At 39.3% G+C, this 19,974-nt stretch overlaps 1 protein-coding gene across 1 annotated transcript in view; it reads right to left on the bottom strand.

The window, feature by feature from the left end:
* Window positions 1-19,974, bottom strand: part of LOC129211916 (mitogen-activated protein kinase 11) — a 32,754-nt gene that overhangs the window by 4,371 nt on the left and 8,409 nt on the right. Inside the window, exons 2-10 of the mRNA XM_054839715.1 lie at window positions 14,119-14,248; window positions 13,088-13,146; window positions 11,856-11,967; window positions 9,366-9,395; window positions 9,188-9,235; window positions 6,704-6,818; window positions 6,509-6,580; window positions 4,829-4,908; window positions 1,175-1,253 (exon numbers count right to left, since the gene is read on the bottom strand). Of these exons, the coding sequence (XP_054695690.1) occupies window positions 1,175-1,253; window positions 4,829-4,908; window positions 6,509-6,580; window positions 6,704-6,818; window positions 9,188-9,235; window positions 9,366-9,395; window positions 11,856-11,967; window positions 13,088-13,146; window positions 14,119-14,248 (725 nt within the window). The remainder of the gene's footprint in view (window positions 1-1,174; window positions 1,254-4,828; window positions 4,909-6,508; window positions 6,581-6,703; window positions 6,819-9,187; window positions 9,236-9,365; window positions 9,396-11,855; window positions 11,968-13,087; window positions 13,147-14,118; window positions 14,249-19,974) is intronic.

Below are 19,974 nucleotides of genomic sequence, written 5' to 3' on the forward strand. Positions count from 1 at the left end.
GCACAAAGGTTCATTACAATCTGTTTGATATCTGATTCACCTCTTCAGACATCCAAGGCCTTCATTCTGAAAAGATCTCTGTGTGCTTAGAAGTTAAATATCCTGTGTTGTGCATCATGTGCTTAACTTGGTCCTGATCAGTGCAAACTTAAGTAATTTAAAATTGCGAATGTGAGATTACACTTTTAAGTAGCTGCACCAATTAAATCATCAGATGAAAACCGCAAAGCAACTTTACAGGACCCAGCATAAAGAAAATATGTTTGAAGTTGACTGTTGCAGAATATTAGAAATGAGAAAGATCTGTAAGGCTGAAATTGGTTTTATGTGGAAAGTTTATCATAACTATTTCAAATATGATATAAAAATGATTTTTAGTGCTTTCACATAAGCATTGTCATTAATTTGCCTTTATGATATTAATATGCAGCATGCTTCATGTACCTCGTGCAAATAAATCCAATTTTTAATAAAAAAGCGTTCACAGATACTTGTATTTGTAAAAATAAAATTGTCTTTTAATACACAGAATTCAAAACATTTTAACTCATAATACTTCCCTATATGCAATGTTTTAATGTGCACTTGATGGGACTGACCAGGCACCGTAGTAAGGTGATTCCAGTGACTCAAACATTTGTCTCCTTTGCCATGTCACAAGAAATGGTTCACAGAAACATCTCTCTTGCAGAGGCAGAACCAATTGGTTAGACATAAAAACAACTGCGCAGGATCAGACCAAAGGTCCGTCTAGCCCCGTATCCTGTGTCCAACAATGGCTAATACATTCCTAGGAAACAGCACTCAAAAGGGTCATTCAACCGGCTATATTTCCTGGTATATTCTTCTGCTCGCCAGCAAATTACAGCTCATGGCCTTCCTGAGCCAGAAGTGATGCCTCTAGTCTAGACCCCGTGACATTTTTATTTATTCCTGCTATATATAGCTGGCTTTTGCTTTTCACCCCCAGGCCGTTTCCCTTTAGGAGGTTCCTGTAATCTCCACCAGAAACAAAAGACACAGGCTTCATGAAGGGAAAACAGTCTCAGGATAAAAGGTTAAGCAATGCTCTTCTCACTGGTCTGATCATTATTATATGGGATCGTATAGCAAAGGAAGGCCTGAGTTCCTATGTTAGTGCAAGATTTAAACTATATCAGTCTGACTTTCTTACCTAATGGATTGGCACCACGAAATACTGCTTTCAAATCTTGTTGTGGCATATGTGGAAGAGATTCAATGTATTTTCTTGCCTAGGAATAAATCAATATACATACCACATGCACAGAGGTTAAACTTTGCCCAACAGTAACCATATCGACTCTAAAAAAACAGATGTAATATTTATGTTTCCTATACACAGGAAAACTTCTTTACATAAAACCATAATGTATGATTTTGTTTTAAACAGGCACTCCTGTATATTGCACAATAAGCATCAGAGTTTTAAACAGGTATATTTTACCCTAAGGGTTATGCGTTAGCACTTGTTTTCACCTACGCTTACTGGTTCACTGCAGTATATCCCCAGGGAACACACGCATGTAGTGCTCAACCAGAAATTGCAATTTAAATCATCTTTCAGTTACCCTCAGCAAAGTGGTATAACCCAATCTGTGTCCTTTCCTCCTCTCTCTCCTCTATCCAACAGTAGCTTCACTAACCAAAGAACAAATCCTGATACTTCCAGGGCACAGATCTTCAGATGTTTAACAGAATTTATAGCTTGCCTTGTCACCATAGGTGGGAAAGGCTCATCCAAACTCAGCTAGGAAAGGGCTGCCCTCGTATTTGACCCACAATGTCAGCACGGAGCCTGACACGATGTGAGCCACGAATTTCTGGGCTGAGGTAGACAGATAAATGTTTATCAGCAAGACAAGAGGTTGAATGCTGGTCCTAAAGGCTGAGATTGGACAGAACGGGGAGTTCCAAAATGGAACAGTTCAAGAAGAGGCAAATGGCTGTCCCCAAATCCATAGAAAACCCAGCTGGTCTTTGAACAAACCTTAATCCTTTTAAAACATGTTTGTGCTCTTCCTGCAATCCTGTTGGAAGGAGACTATCTGCAGGAGGCTAACTGGGCATCCTTGGCCTACTGAAGACAGCGAAGGAAATAAAGTTGTTCACACTGAGCAGCTCCATGGCTTCATGCGAGAGATGAGATTAAGAATTGTGGAACTATCTTCAGGATTGACCATCTCAGTGCATCATGAAGTAACTATAAAATACTCTGCTGGGTGCAATCCTACAGCCACACTTGGGAAACACATCCTCAATTCTCTCTGCCACCATCTTAATTTCTGCAGCTACGATGAATGGATAGAAAGGTATTTTATATCATTACACAGCAGTCTCTTTTCAAATTGTGTTCTAATTTAATGAGGCAGATCTATTTATTTTTTCTGCTTTTTAGAAGATGTAAGCATATTCCAACAAAACTCTGGACTACCGTCAGTGACACACTGCAGACTCTTACTAAAAGAAGCAAACCTTCATGCACTATGTCCCCAACCTGTTAGATCTATATTAGCATTTTCCCTCTTTATTATGGGGGCTGACAGCAAGGCTTACTAAGAGGATTTTTTTTCTTAGCAGCTGTAGCCAGTTATGCAGAGAACAATGTTTAAAGACTAGTCAAACACCTTCACTCCACCTATTTTATGCCCCTGAAGTTCATAAAGGCAGCAAACATCTGCTACAGGGTCAGGGTGTGCAGCTCCTATCAGAGTTAAGGCTTCCAGGGCATTAGTTTATACCTATGTATGAACAGCAGAGCAAAAAAGAGTTGTCACACATTTTTGCATGGAAGCGATGGACTAGGGTGGAAACAAGAGGTAAATTTATCTTAGGACAAACATCTGTGGATTTGTGGATTATTTGTTTCTGTATGGACATCAATTAACATCACTAATCCTAACATGACTGAACAAGATATGGTCAAAATTATTTCCAACCTTGTCCAGAAGTCCTTTGAAAACAACACAGACCTATCAAAGTATACTTACCAACCCATCCACTCTGCTTATATATTCCCCACAGAAACCTAACCAATAGAATCTAGACATTTGAATTATCCTGAAAATAATGAAATGCAGTCACCGTTTAAACCTGTATTAACGTGAAAGACTGACAAATCGGCTCAGTAATTTGTGCTGAAACATCCCATGAGGTTTCCAATTCTTTAATCCTCTATGTATAACTGAAAATAGGCTTGGCATTTCAGAAAACCTCTGATCTTGCTGTTAGAGGAATGGAAAAAATTGTCCCAGGACTGCAAGCTGCATTAAAAAATGTCTAAGGAATAAAGCCAAACTACAAGGTAAAGAACTAGAACCAAGGAATGGAACAGACACTCCCTTGCAAGAGGCACGTACCTCCAAGCAAGGTATGTATCCTCCTTTGACATCGCTCCTCTAACCAGGCAGCAGCAGCCCAGAGGTGACCTAGCAGCACTCCCATTCATTAACTTTTTTTTTGTGTTCTCCCTATGCTCTAAGGGTATAATTAGCCCCAGTAAAACAGTTTCAGGTCCTGCAGCTCACTGAGGTATGCTCTGAAACACTATAAATTAAAGACAAAAGCAGATACTCTCTCCAGTCAATATTTAGGGTGCTTAATCTCATAATCAAAAAGCTCACAACTGACTACTTGTGGGCAAACCACACATTTGTGTACACTACTCTGAAAGCGTTACTGCAAAAGCCACAGGATCTTAGCACATGAAGGCTATACAAGGACCTACGCTTAGGACCGCACAGTCTGAGATTTGCTGGTTGATCCGGTCCCTGGCACAAGGATGGATCCTCCTCCTGCCCCAGCCGTCCCCAGGTGCTGGGTACCCCCAAGCTCTGGGACTGTGCGTTGGCCTGCGCTGATGAGGTTTCATTATGCTTGGACCTTCCAGAAATAAGTGTTGCTCTGGGTCTCCTACTGTTCCTGGTTATTTAACCCACGCGTGTATCAAGTTCAAAGAAAACCCATCAATATACACACACGAGCTAAAAAAATAGCCGCTAGTATTAGACTGAGGTCCATATAGAAAAAAATTAAGAAAATAGCTTCAGCTCAGGAGGTATCTGTGTGCTGTTGTTTATCTGAATTTTTACACTGTGCCCATCACCTGCCTTTATCAGTCAATATCACATCTCATTCCTCAGCTGGATATCCACGGTTATTGCTTAAAATGAATCCTTTAAGTGCAGCTTTAGCAGAGAAACAAAGTGGAAATTGTTAATTTACTAGATTACTTTCTTAAAGAAGTCGTATGGAGAGTTAAAAATCACACTGTTAACTAGAGATATTATCATGAAAGTGGACCTCACACAAGCATTCAGAAAGATTAATAAATATGAATTTCAAATTAGGGATCCAAATAAGAGCACTCATGCAGAACACACATTATTTGATTCTGATCTCTCTATTTAGATCCCTTACAACAACTGAAAGCCTAAAAATTAAGGAGACATCAGATTTAACAACAACAATATAATGCTCTGACCTGAGGATCAGTTTGATTTTTTTTTTTTTATTGTAAGTATAGCAGTAAAATAAAAGATCATAGGACCAACTGCAAAACTCCTTTCAAAAACAGTATGTGAGAACAAGTATCAAAATTAATCCAGCTGACAGTCAAGGCATCTGGATACCTCTAACAAGAGTATTTTTTTTAATCACACCGTTCTAGCAACAAAAAAAGAGACATCACTTTGACATGTTTGCCCATCTCCAAATCAGAACATCTGCATAACACAACCAGTGACATATGATGCCAATTAGAGAAAAGAGTGATAGAAAGTCTGTTAACTGAATGAAGCTGTGAACTCACATGTTCTGATGATATCTTCTTCAGAAGTTCAGAACTGGGAGTGCCCACAACTTCCATTATTCTCTTTAGTTGATCGATATCTGCATTATTTCAGGGAAATAAACAGCACACGGTCCTTCTGGGTTTAAACAATTAATGAGCTTTCATGCAGATAGTTAAGATGTTTAAAATTACTCAGCAAGACAATTCTGTCACAGTCCATGGAAGGACACCAATTCATACCTGCTTAAGCCTACTCCTGGAGTATCAAATTATCTGTTTGCACTATGTGAATCTCTGTCAGGTATGCCTGTACGTGAGAAAGGTGCATGCAAAATATTGCTTCCTTGTCCTAGTTCCCAATTTAACATATTCTTCTTAAGCTTAGTTTTAATAGCACATTTACATTTCAGTGATCTGAAGGACTTCTGAAAAACAGGCTAGTACAGCACATAGGGCTAGATTACTAATCTGAGGGCTGAGAAGTGGAAAATTCCCATTTGGTAGCTTTAAAAAATCTGTTTTATATCACTCTCAAGACTAAAAACTTTTAAATGTTCATTTTTCATAGTCATATATGACCTGTAAAGTATATTACATTTTCCCTAGAAACTCTGGGTTATTTTACAGCTTTATCTAAATTGATGTAATCACACAATTGTAGACAATATTTTGTAACAGAGAAAAAAAAAATCTTATTTCTTAAAAACTAGATATATCGGTTTTTCCAAATACCACATATCATGTAATCAAACAGTCTGAAGCACACTCATCATCCAGATGATGAACATCTGGACAATGCCTGTGGTTACAATAGCGCCTAATGATGCTGAGCACAATAGAAAGGTCAGTGGGGAGACTTGGCCTCTCAGCTCTCTTAACAGTTCTGCAGGCAATTCTAACCTCATGTTGTTTTGCACCTGGCAATGGCTTAGTTTTAGCAGAAGCGTTTGCTTTTTGAGGGGTTTCAAAGTAGCGAGAAATGTCAATATTCAGTACAAAAGAATGTGCCTTTGTTTCTCATATTAAAAGCTTTCCTCCTCTGATGCAGTTATTTCCTCATTATCTGTTTTTCTTCAGTTTTCTTTTATTATTTTACTACTATCCTCAGCAACGTTTGGGTTTTTTTTTTCTCCTGCCAGCGCAGGAAACGCCAATGGAAATCCCTGACACTCCATCAGGGACCACAACACAGCACTGAAGAAAAAAGAGGGTTTTGTTGCTTCCATGGCATTTCTGGAACTCATGGCTTTTTTTAATAACAGGACACAATATGTCTCTTAATTCACTTATTATTCAGAAGTTAATTTGTTTGCATTTTAGGAATTTCCAGCCTAAAAGCAGTTCTATTTTTTAGATTATATTAGCTGATCAAAACCTACTGCCTTCAGTTTTAATGTATTTCAGCGAGATACACACATGGAAGAAATCTGCTCTGTTGTAACTAGGTTATTACTTAAATACAGATACACAACAAAGAGTAAATGTAACTTATCATTGTTTAGGAACATCTGTTACAGGGGTTTTTTCCTACCAATGGGTCTCATACACACTAAACTGAAAGATTAGCAAAAATTGTTTACTGTTTTAGAAGTTTGTTACCTCAAAAACATTTCCATAGAAACACTCAAGTCATTAGGCAAAAAAGGAAAAATTGGAGAGTATTTTTATAGCTGCTTTTATGTTTTATGTTAAGGATACAATCATTTCCTGGAAATAGGGCCTTCCCTTTCAATAGCTCTGCCATGATGCATCCAACCGACCAGATGTCAACTGCCGAAAAACGGGGAGAGAAATGTGTGCGATGAATCGAAGAGATCCTTAAACAGAGCTGCTGCTTGGTTTAAAACTATCACTATATCCAGCTGTAGCAAAATGCAAGTCTTTGCAGTTTACCTGTTTGGTTGTAGTGCATCCAGTTTAACATAATTTCTGGAGCTCTGTACCATCTTGTTGCAACATATCCAGTCATTTCATCATCAGTTTGTCGAGCTAAACCAAAGTCTAAAATCTACAGGATAAAAAAGAATTAATAAAAATCCCTTTCCATTTTTGTTACAGGTGCTGATTCTCCCCATCACTTATTTCTGAGTTTATCCAGCAGTCCAAGCCCCTTGCCATCGGTGAAGTAAACCAGCAACACCCTGCGGACGAGCTCATCTGCTCTCGCTGCCGTATCCCTGCAGCCTACGGGTCTGCGTAAAGACACTTCCACTGCGGTGAGCCTGGCCCTTGGTCTGCTAAGGCAGATTTTATATTTTGCCTCAAGTTAAATTTTCCTCTGACATTTGTTTGCTAAAAATAAGCACTGCTGCTATAAAAATTAATTGTTCCCAAGTGGGAATGTTTGTGTAAAATGCCAACAGCAAGTGCCACTGGCCACTTAAACATCTGAAGACCATATGAGCTGACCTCAAATCCACAGAATTTCTGTTGTTTCCCTCTCACGTCGACCTAACCGCTGTTGCGCACAGGTCGCAATGCCACTAGGAGAGAAGCATGTATACTGCGTAACAAGGTAGATTTAAATCACATACCATCTGTTTTCAGTAGAACTCCCCCACCGAAACAACACAGGAGCTCTGTTTAGGTACACATATTACTCCTAGGCTCAACAGCAAAATGTTCCCCTCCGTATGCTCTCCCTTGCTAAGTTTACATTGACAGGAAATTATTTCAGTTACATTTTCCCTGCTCATTTCTTTGCTTTCTATTTTTTGATGTCCCACTAATATGGAGCTAAAAGGTATTCCTAACTCTAAGACAGACTGTTGTGAAAGGGTACCATCTGAGCCTCAGCGCTGTTCGTTAAGTAAATAGAAATGTGAATTAAGATCAGTAGCAACCTCCTGTGATGAGATCCCGGATTATTTATTAAGATGATGCCTAATCCTTTTCATTGGGAGTAAGAAAATGTTAAGAGCATTATTCCTCAGTTATAATCCAATTTAAAGATATTAAAAGCCTAAGGAAAAATATTAAGATATAAAGAACACATTAACATCTTTACTTCTAATACAGTTTAAAAGCATTATTTCTTAAATAAGCAAAAATAAAAGCATGAGGCAAACAAGGCATGAATAATGGCGTGAAACTCAAACACTAACACCCTTATTTTTATAAGGGTTTCGGCAATATTTTTCTTTAATAGCCAATCCCTTCTATCCAATGTGTACACACATGTTTTCCTTCTTTTTGCTTCTATTTCTTTTGTGTTTGTACCTGGAAATATCCACCACTTTGTTCTATTAGAAAATAATTTGGTATCAGAGGAAGTAAAGCTATAAATACACAGAAAGCAAAGAGCAGTGTAACAAATGCTAGGCAGGGAGGTGCACAGATACCACAATAATAGAAAAAAAAAAAGATTAAAAGTCTCCTTTACTTACAGTACAAAAACACAGCACACATTTTAGAGTGCATGATCAGACCCAGATGACCCATAAAATTTCACAGATGCTCAACATACATGCATGAAGACATTAAAGGGATAATCATTAAACTTGCTGAGCATCTGCAAGTGCCACTAAACCAAACAGGAACTCATTTCTCACCACAGATCCAGATTAGTGCAAGAACCTAACTGTGCTGCTCTAACTCACTATTGTGATTTTTTTGCTGATCTTGTAGTATTTGGAATCTTTTCTTAAATCCCTCGCAGCTGGAATAAAGTGATTACACCAGAGTCTCAGTCACAGGGAGAAAGATGTTTTTGGCTGTCATGGAGAAATGCTAAACTTCTCATTCTTAGGCTTAAAGGCTTAGAAAGCCAGAAGACATCTTTTCCTTCTCCAGAGTCTCATGCTTATTATGTAATAGCACATCACACAGATATATGTATTTATATAGAGGTATACATCAAAATAGCATTTGAGAAGTGTGAATTACAGGGTTTTTTTGGTTGGGGTTTGGTTTTTGGGCTTGGTTTTTTTATTTACTGCCTATCATTGATCACGTAAGTGGTAATACTGGTATCTTTTTTCATATCATTGTTTAATTCAGCTTGTATATTCTGTAGACATAAAAATGAAAGTTGTTACAAGGCTTCATCTAAACAAGGCAGATGCAGATACATATCACAGGTCAAACTTTCATGATATACTCAGTTAAGTACTCGCTCATGGGCCAAATTATTAGCCCATGTACCATCTGCGAGGAACTAGGGATGAACATTTTGCAAAGATACTTGTGTTTGTAGTAAATTAACACTTGGGAGAAAACACATGTTCATGGAAATGGGCTTTCTATGCTGGGGAGCAACAGTAGCAAACAGTTGAGACTAATGGAGTCAGAAATAAAAATGGTAGCTAATGTTTTCTCAGAAAACTGTCATGTTGAGAGCTTTTACAACATTCTTCATTACAACAGCATGATACCTACCCTTAATTCACAGTCTTCATTTACAGCTAGGTTACTGGGCTTCAGGTCCTACAGCAGAACAGACAGTTAGTCAAGTACCATTTTAATCTTTTAAAGTATATTATAACTATGTCTTAGTAACACATTTGATGCACAGAGGGACACACTCCATTTTTATTATCGCAATGAGTGAACTCACCCGGTGGATGATTCCAGCTGAGTGAATATACTGTGAAACAAAAAGGAAAAAAAAAAGGTAAGATCTGAAGCTAGAGGTGAAGTAAGGTTTAAGTCACTTGTCTTATCTCTTTGATTCCGAGACGTGGTTTTACATACAGAAGAGACTTACGTCACACTACATTTTCAGATCAAACGGAGATATGATGAACTTCAAAACCTCCTTGTTTTGTTTTATCCAGAGCTGGTTATTTCAGTAAAAGTAACCATAAAGTCTAGATTCTACCATAAAAGATCACTTGCAGTGATCCTTCTGTTGAAAGTTTCTTACCAATTCAGAATTTGTGCCAGTCTTATCTGGATGTCCGTGTTGATCAGCTAGTGCCTCAGTGAAGGCAGGGACCTAGGGACCAGTATGGTTCAGTCCTAGATGATGTAAGTCACCTTCCCATGCCGTGAACACTGAATGTGGGTGAGAGATACTCACACTGTGGGACAGGTTAGTGACCAAAATACCCACCTAAGCCACAGCATTGCTGCAGGTCCACTTTCAAAGCAGGAACCCAAAGCAGTATCTCAATGGCTATTTAGTGTCTTGGCTATTTTATATAAAACATGAAAGCTCAAAGATTGAGAAAAGCTTACTCTGTAATTTCCTATTGTTAGAATTAACAGCCAATTTATCTATGATCTTACTGACCAGGAGCAGCAAGATCTTGAAAACCTTCTCTTCTATTCTCCAGAGGTGAATTCACCTTCTTTTTTAGGAGCAGAGATCACATGCAAAACCTGTATATCAACTGGGAAAACCCAAAGAAAACACAAGGGCATTCTTCTTGTTCCAGACCTACGCACTGTTTATCAGCAGGGCAGGGCCACCTCGAGCGCTCCTCGCAACAGCTGCGAGCAGCTGACCGAAGAGGAAACCAAAGCACCACTTGCGACAGAAGGAGCTGCGTCCCTGCTCTGCTGAGACAAGGGCTCCTCTCAGTGCCACCAAGCAGCCCCCACCAGCCAGCGCAGGAGCCTGCCAAACCACGCAGCTCCACGCTAACACTTCGCCTGCCCGGACGGCTTCTGCAGGGCGTGAAGCCTCTGCTCCGTACCGCTGAACGCACCTACCAGCGAGCCCAAAGCTTGCTCAAGTATGCAAATACGCGTTGTAATGGCTCCAGCATAGATGTAAGGGAGGAGATCAAATGTTCATTTCACTAATGAGACACGAGAATTTCAATTCCAGAAGAGACGAGCCACCACCAACCCCTCCCCTTTGAAACAGAGCCAGAAATGCACCTGAGTGCATTTCTGAAATTAATATTCACTTTAGAGCACAACTCTTACTATTATTTAGCTCTGACACAACATAGCCTTATATTCAAAACCACAAGCTGGATAATTAACTCCAGAATCCATCTTCCTAATTAAGCTATTAACTTAAGTAAATGAGACAAAGCAATTAAGGGCTCAGTCCTGCAATTTTTATTCACTAAAATCTGCACCTAAATTGACAGAACCTGCATGCATGAATAAGAATTACTGTCGCAGGCACAAGGTGAATTGCTGAAGATCACGTAATAAGTATATTTCAGAGCCAGTATTTACCATGGCTTGCTTTCAAACAGTTATTTTCCACATCTAAAACATCAGTTACTGTTAAGTTATCTGCTAAAGCAGCTGACTCCTCTTTTTTCTTTTTGCTTATACCGGGAATATCAACACTGGTCTGAGAAAATGCTTATCGCTGAGTAATGGGAAACGTTTTCTACATCTTCTCCCATTTAAAGACACTTACATGTTTAATATCAGCAAAATGATACACATTTTAATTCTTTTGGAAGAAAATTTTGCTACAGTATCATTGCCAATTGCCCATGTTACTTAATTGTGCAAACTTTAACTGATAGGATTAAAGGAAACAATGACTTTACAGGCAGAGTAAATCCTTGGTGATCGTGTGCAACATCGTACATTGCTAGGATAATCTTCTACTTCCAGACCTTTCCCATAGAACCCAACTAACTTGGTTATCTCTTCATCCCTGTGACACTCTCTATAAAAATCAGGGCTGTAGTTTTTCAAACTCGCTCGTGTCTTTCAAAGCACATATGTGAGTTACTTATATTGTTCTTTATCAATTTCACATTCTTCAGAAGTTTTTTCACTACCTTCTTGTGACAGGTCAAGTGCCTAAAACACACACTGTGTGCTACAGAACATGTTCACTTGAGACACTATATAGCAAGTGATTCTCTTTCAACAATAAATTAGACATTTATCTAAAGATAACGTTCAAGCGGAGTATTCATATATATTGCACATTTTAACACTGGCAGGCCTGCGGTTTTATTTCTGGTTAGAAAGATGATCTGATAATTTCTGAAATGATTGCTGCTACCTGCATATTCTTCAGACATAAAAAAAAAAAAGTGTTTAAGTACTGTCACTGCTATGAACCAGTTGTTACTACAACATTTGGGTTGCTGACTCTAAAACTCCTGCATTCAGCCAGTACCTTAAGACCTCGAAGTAACTGATAGATAAGAAACTGTATATGGTCATCTGTTAACTTCTGGCACTTCACGATGTTATTCAGGTCAGCACCCATTAAATTTGTCACAAGATACCTGTGAAAATAAAACAGAGAGAAGAAAACAAAGAAATACACCTCATTTAAGAATGGCAGAATGTAAATCCCTCTAAAAGCAGCACATCTACACGCTCCCATGTAGGTTCCTTTTCCATTTTCCACTAACACGCAGTTTATAAATCATCTATGAGCTTTAATAATGGAATAACATGAGATTTAATATCATGAAAGAGAAAAATCCTTATGGTACATTAAAAGCTATTATCTCTGTTTTCTCCATGACACCCTACAGCAGTTCAGCGAGGGGAGAACGCATTGTATTTTGAGATGAATAGGAAGCCTCACCCGACATCAAAGTGGGAGCCTGAGGCACCGAAACTGCGGTACCTGCAAGGCCAGGGAATATCTGATGATGGAGATTTACATTGGATGGGCTGAAATAAGAGAGTTTTGTGTAAATTCCCTCCCTGCCCCCACTGGAAGTTTGGGGGTTTTTAAACAAATTTTGCAAAAACGTTGATTCTTTTCCAAAAACAGTGCTGGGACAAAAGTATGCATCTATCATACCCACTTCTCATTTGTGTAATTTTGCCCCAGAGTCAAAGGAGTTTAATTTCCATAGAGACAAAAATATATTAATTACTATTTATTTTGCTAAATTGTTTACCTAAGTGCTTATACACAATGTAAACCAAGAGGAACTCAGTATAAATTGTATGTTTGAGTAACACCAAAATACACCTAGTCCTAGTGCAGTCAGGAATCTAGCCTAAATTTACCTCGTCTCAGTTAACCAACAGAATACTTTCCTCCATTCCTGAACTATCCTATCTAGCTGTAAAAAAAAAAAAAAAAAAATCTACAGCTAACACATAATTGAACTGAAAAAGTTTTAAGTTTACTGACATTTATGCAGCATCAAATCATTTACCATATACCTATAATCTTATTAACTATCATTCAAAAAAGTACAAAAATGAGGCCCATCCTCCTTCCTCCTCTTTTGCAGAAAAGTTGCAAAAATATTTATTTTGGTTCTTCACGCAAAGCCAACTGTGGCTGCAAGTCTATTAGAAAAGTACGTGCTTCCTTTTTAAAACCAAAGTGGTGCTTGCTTACTTACTAATTATTCAGAATGTTTTTAAAATTTTACTTACACTTCATTAAAATTTTCTATTGATGTTGCAGGTGTAAAAACATCTAGCAATCCTATAACCTGAAAGATGAAGGAATCGACATATTATTTTTAGAAATCTGTAAAGCAACATGTAATTAGTATTGACAGTGCTTAGCATTTTTGGGATGAAACTTAAAAAAAAAATGACATACAGCCCATCCTGAAAACAGTACCACTGGCACAATAGGTGGTCTATACAGGTATAGCCTCATCTATCTCCATGACCAACAAAAAATGGTATTAGTTACAAAAAGTAATTACAACAAAACTTCATACAATCAGAAATAAAGGCAGGAAAAGTAAAGTCTCATTACAGAAAAGCTGACACATGACTTATACGCTTGTTATACATAAGATCGTGCACATTTTCATGGGTTATCTTGTTCTGTTGTTGTTTAACTTTTTCAGCATCCTGTCTCCAGGATACATTTCAATCCACTATATTTTATTCCGGCTTCAATTCATCACACCACTTTAAGCAGGTGGATAGTCCCAGTGAAATGAACTGTTTGCCACATAAACTTAGAATAGTACTCACTTATTTGGGGTCTTAAGTTCTACTATTTAAAGAATATCCATTTCATCTAGATATTACACTGCTGTTGATTTCAATGAGAAATTAGCCCTTAGTTTCTCAGCAGAATCCAAATTCAGCAAAAGCAGATTTGAGAGTTGTTTTTTTTCTGGACTGATGTTTCAAGAGCATCCAACTGTGGCGAGCAGAACATTCTTATTACTTTAGTTAGAAAAGAGTAGGACCACTTGTTTTGGATTTCATTAGCTGTATCTTCCAAGATGAAATGAGATCATTTTTCAGTAAAAAGGCAGCCTTTAACTGAAAGTCTCTAAAGCCCAGTGATTTCACTACACGTAAGATGGCTAGGTCCAGGTATCTTGGACAGCTAGAGTTGGATACACTTTTCGAAAAAGATTGTACTTAACTGAAATTAAGCCCATATTGCAAACTTTTGTCATAAAAATCCAAAGGGAAAGAACTCACTCTCCACTTACGTTCTCATGCTTCATGTGCTTAAGCAACCTAAGCTCTCGGTAGGTCCTCCTCGCATGAATAAGCGATTGAAAAGGTCTTGAGAGCTTTTTTACTGCCACCTTCTGTCTTGTTTTGGTATCATAAGCTGAACTAGAAGAGAAAAAGAAAAAGTCTGCGTTGATGGCATGCTCTACTTCAAAGCCCTCAGCTAGTTCACTGGAGAAACCTGTACTCTCTTGGGGGGTGGTGTCTTGCTCCTTCCTTTGCCCTCTTTCACCTTCTACTGAGGGATTGCAACTGGGGAACTAGTCAGCACTAACTCTGAGTATTCAAAGACAGTTCCCTTGTTTTCCATCTAGCAAATTATTAATACTTATGATGATGTTCAGGACTCATCCCCAGGTAACCCTTCCCATATGGCAAGAAAAGTAACCAGAGGATTAGCTCCGTCAGTGCAGCTCCAGCTCCAAGGCAAGGCTTGTAGGGAATATGGGGATTCAAACTCTGGGTCTTACAGAACAAACTGGAGCCTTTACTAATTAGAGGAATGCTGCCATTCTGTCTAGCAATATTAATTACCTATGTAATTAGCTTGCTAGACGATAATGCCACAAAACTGGTATCAAATCAGGTGTTGACATAGCCAAGGCCATACCGTTTCCCTGGGAAACGCCGGTAACAACTGAACAATGGGTACATGTCTTACACTTCAGCCCATGGATCCTGCTGACATGCAGCATGTGCTTAACTTCATACAGATGGAGACGCCCCTCTGAAGAGGACACTAAATACACCGTCACCATTTGCACAAAAGGGAGACCCACTGTTTTTCGTGCATTAGAAAGACATGACAAGCACAACAAGCCACAGATAAATGCTGCCTGTTATATAGCAGAGGAATAAAAATTATCCCTATATGTATTACTTCATGACACGACACAGTGCAATTATAAAAAGATTCAGTTTGCTATCTTTTCTTGTGAAGAAAAAATTTTTCTTTAAATTGCTACTCTTATTCATTAAGTTAAAATTGTATTCAATTAAAATACCCTGAAATTGTCTGTTTAAACTGTGGGTAACACTACCTATGCTGGCTAGAGAGCATTAGCAGGCCGAGAACCTTCACACATTTATTTTACAGAACTTTTTTGGAGTTGCAAACACTGAAAATGAGCTAACATGAAATATCCACGAGTACGATCACAGCAGTCAATAGTCACACCAAATGCTATTAGCTCCTTATGAACAGTGTTTTAGACACTCCCGCAAACTGTGGTAGGAGACACCTCCCAGAGACAAAAAAACATTGATTGTGCCGGGAGTAGCTCCCAAACTACTACGAGGAGTCTACAATCAGCTCCAAGTAGGTGGACTCCCACACATATTTGGTGCTCTGCTAAATTCATGAAGAACTGAGTGAAGAGCAAAGCCTCTTTATTTGCATGTAGCTGGAGGACAAGGTGGTGTTCCTAATGAGAAGCAACAAAGGATACGAGCAACAAATGGGCAGGAAGAACAGAGTGGTATCCAAAAGGTGACCGTGATCCGGTTATCCCAGAATTCACCCAACCTCCATGAAGGCCAATACAGGGCACAATCCAGCAATATTTTCATTTGATAAAAACTGAGTAAAAGGAAGTAGATTTAATCAACAAGTTTCTTGCAGGCACCTTGGAAGGACTGAGTCACTCATGAGATATATGAAATAGATAAGGAGATTACTTAGCTAGTTTCTTGCAAGCATCACAGAAGTGGATCATCACGGAAGTTTTAAAGGTGTACAGGGCTATGGCTTTGCTGAGCACCTCAGGAAGGACACTCCCTGAGCAGAAGAAAGCAAGCATAGGAAGAAGGAGAAGACTGGCATCACTCTGAGGGGTGAGTGCAAGGAATACAACAGAGATACTTGTTCCGACAGTAGGGTAGGGATGCAGTTATTCAGGATATGACAACGCTATGTCGCTCATATGGGGAGAAGCTCAAGGAATGAACAGTGTGAGAAGAACTGACAACAGAGATACCTTAAACTCCACACGACTGGCCACGGAAACAACGTGAAGGTTGCACAAGTGAATTTGCAGAAATAAAAAGGAGGTCAATGTTTAGATGTTAACATAATAAAGATTAGACATAATTGCTCTGCATGTAATCCTGGTGAGCAAAGCTAATGGAGACTCAGAAATACATACTCTCTATATCCTTTCCAACTTCTTTCCAGTGAAAAAGGAAATGTTTATCCAGATAAATAAATAACATTGCCCAACCCAGCAGCCTGTGCTTAACATCTCAGCTGTTCTGGTAATTCACAAGCCTTCCCACTCACACTTGCACTGGTTTGTGAAATACTGTGTACATTACACAAGGCTAGGAGGAATTAGGGTTTAAATCCCATTATCGTGATAAACATCCCTTTCCTTGCAATTCTAAGGTCAAATGGGGGTTTCAGTGGTTTAAAAGCTGCTGATCTTTAAGATGGATTGCTTTTTACCCTCCATATATATGACTCAAGGCTGTGAAGCTTTCAGATGGTACAAAGCACTATTTTTTTTTAGCTTCAGTAATTCTTTTGACAGAAGCTTTTAGACCCAGGGTGGAAGCACATAAGGGGAAAGAGAGAGGGAAAAAAGGAAAGAGAAAACAAATGGCAACTTGAGTTCTGGGCCCTCCAATGGGAAATCATGAATTGAAGCTGCACAGGCCAGGAACTGACTTGGTTTAAATGAGTTCTTCCAGTCAAGAAACTGTACCAAATGATAAAATCAGAGCTAACGCCTTCAGGCTTTTTCCTTGCCTGGTTTACCATCATCGTAACTCAAGTTATGTACAGTGAAGCATTCAAAAATACAGATTTTGCACTGTTGAACTCTCATGTTTGTCAGATTCAAGGATCACTTGCATCTGTGATCTCTGCCACTGCCTCTGTGATCACATTTTGCAAGCAGCAGGCCACTGTCTGCATTCCTCCCTGTGTACACTTATGCCTCTTATCTCAGACTCAGTCTCCTTCTCTTGCTGTTATATCATCATAGCTGCAATCTGGGTTGTCCCCTGAATCCTCCATCATCCCGCAAGTAAACTGTTAGGTGGCAGGATGAGCTGCTTCCCTTGCTGTGCATTTCCCCATGAACATTCAGCTTTCAGACTACTCCGTGGATAGGACATCTCTGGTCCCAGTCACAGCAAGAACATGCTTGTAACCTGCAAACCCTTCCTTGGGGGCAGGTAGCCAGCCTGACTAAAATGATTCAAAACAGCTTCTTAAAAAAACCCAAAAACAAACAACAAAAAACCCCCAACCCATGCTGTTCACTAGGTATTTAATGGGGAAGAAAAGGGTTAGAGACCCTCACCTTCCCTTACCCTGCATGACACCCAACTCACACCCTCCCCACCTCTGCACCTGGACCAGAGAGGGCTTCTCTGCCAGTCTCTTGGTGGTGTCATTGCCTCACAAACTGCCGGCAACTTACAGAGAGCCTTCTTCTTTTCCAAGGTTATTTTCTACAGGCCTCGGCTTTGGCCGACAACTTGTGTTTATACTTGGTTTATACTCACTTACACCTGGAAACAAATCATCCTTCCAATGGTTCAGCTACTGCTTCCTGAGCTGCTTTGAAACTACTTATTCTGAGGTATCTTACCTCTGATTATGATGTGACCTCATGTAGCTGGACAGAATAGTACGATGGAGATAAACTTTGATACTTGCAAAGGGATATCATCTCCCATCTCTAATCTATTATTTACTGTTAGCATTTAATGATGTAGGCAGTGAAAATAAGTGACTTTTTAATTGCATATTGTGAGTATTTTTTACATTACCATAGAGCAATATGCTTACATGCCCTGATAGTACATGGGAACACCACTTTAGACAGAGTTTCTACCATGCTTTAAAAAGAAACGCAATTCTCACTATTTTTTTTATTTTACAAGAACCAACTTTATAACAATCTCAGCAACAGCTTTTTTCAGATACGATCGTTCTTGACCCAGAACCCGTTGCAGTTATGACACATTTTTTGCTGTCTGTCCTTTCAAAGATCAAGGATAAAAAGCCATTATTCTGTTTACAGGGATGGCATCATTTTCACACAGATTAGAGACTTTTGCCTAGTGTGATTTTCAATCATTGCTTAAATTAGACCTACCTTTTCAGTGTTATCAACTCCTGTATTTAATAATTCTATTGAAGTTCCACTAGATGAAATATGATTCTCTATTTATATGCACATTTTCCCAGTTCTTAAGGTTTCAGAGAAAAGTTTGAACATCAGAAGCTAATGCAGTCTAAAAAAAACTCAGGAGGCAAAAACCACAGGATTTTAACAGCTTCATGCTAACTTCAGAACTTTTGATGGGGCATGGATTTTTCGTAGTTGATATTTATAAACATGGCCATACATACAGTCATTTCCGAGTATCACGGACAGTTTATCCTCTGTGGTTGCAGAGCAGTAACACCGGACAGACAGGCCACTCATGTGCGCAGCCTGCTCAGATCCTTCAGCGCTTTGGGGATTAGGAGCACACTGTTCAGCTATGGCTACTGAGCCTTCAGGATCCAATTTGCTTCAAATTTGCTTGTATCCTGTTTAGTAAACTCCAATACCCAATGCAGGAGGGATACTGGAACTCTTCGACAGAACTTCCTAATGCTTTGGGCTCAGAGGGGGCTTATGAGCCAGGCACAGTACTTCCCAAAACGCCTGGAAAAAGTTCAGCTCGAGTGCAGTGTTTTGTCTAGTGAGTTCCCTTCACTCCTGGAGCCAGCTCAGGTCTAGCTGATGCAGAATGAAGATGTGACCCAAGCTGGTTGTGCGTGGTACCAGTCTCGCGTCCGCAGTGAACTCCGCATTCACTGTAGGTTACCAATGTCAGCCAATATTCCGTTCCCATCACCTCAGATAACCACCAGGTTTTGGTTGTCTACAAAGCGTGATTTTATGCTTGTTGGAAGCATTATAGCTGTACAAATAATTAGGTATACTTATTCTAAGGGATTCATTTGGGGTTAAGTGCAAAACTTACAGAGAAGATTAACTTTTCCAATTTATTTTATATAATTCAGTGTTCCAGCTTGCGAGGCTATTACCCCTACATCATCACAAGTTTGACAACTGGTTGGACATGCTATACCAAACTTGGAGAGAATACTGTATACAAGCAGATCCTTAAATTTGCTCCATGTGACAATGATACTGGGTCGGGGTTTTCCCCACATTGTTCCAGGCTATTTTTTTTTTTCTTACACTGCAGCACAACACAAGTTTCTTTCCTTCACTTGGTCACATTCCTCCAGAACATGTGAAGATTCTCCATTACATGTAAGTGTTAAGAGAAAAAAACAAAGAAAAAATGCAACTCAAGCTCAAAACAGATTCACATGAGCAGAACTTTACTGATTTTGGTAAGAAAGAAGGTAAACATCCAGAGAACAAAATGGAAAGTACACAGAATTTCTGCCACATATTTAGTAGAGCCACAACTTTGAGCTCTTATCCACAGACCTCAGCACCCTTTCATGTACCCACTGACTCCTTCCACGACAGGAGACATGAACCTCCCTGTGGCCAAATGTGCCCCTAGTTTGTAAGCTCTGACTTCCTGAGAAAAACAAGTAACAGCAGCAGAGGAGTGTACGTGAGCCAACATTGAGGGAAAGGAATGGAAGAGAGGTCAGTCAGCACGCAGAGAACCCAACCATTGAGGCAGACAGCCCTTACCGCCCTGTGCACTGGCAAGTGAGGTAGAAAGAGGGACACAGAGGAACGCTGTCCTGGGACATTTTTAGTCCCCAGTGATATCATCTGGATTCCTCACAAATGCAGTGAACGATAACTCTTTTTACATCTCTCAGATGTTATATAAGTGAA

This window comes from Grus americana, chromosome 1, assembly GCF_028858705.1.
Source record: "Grus americana isolate bGruAme1 chromosome 1, bGruAme1.mat, whole genome shotgun sequence".
NCBI lineage: Eukaryota > Metazoa > Chordata > Aves > Gruiformes > Gruidae > Grus > Grus americana.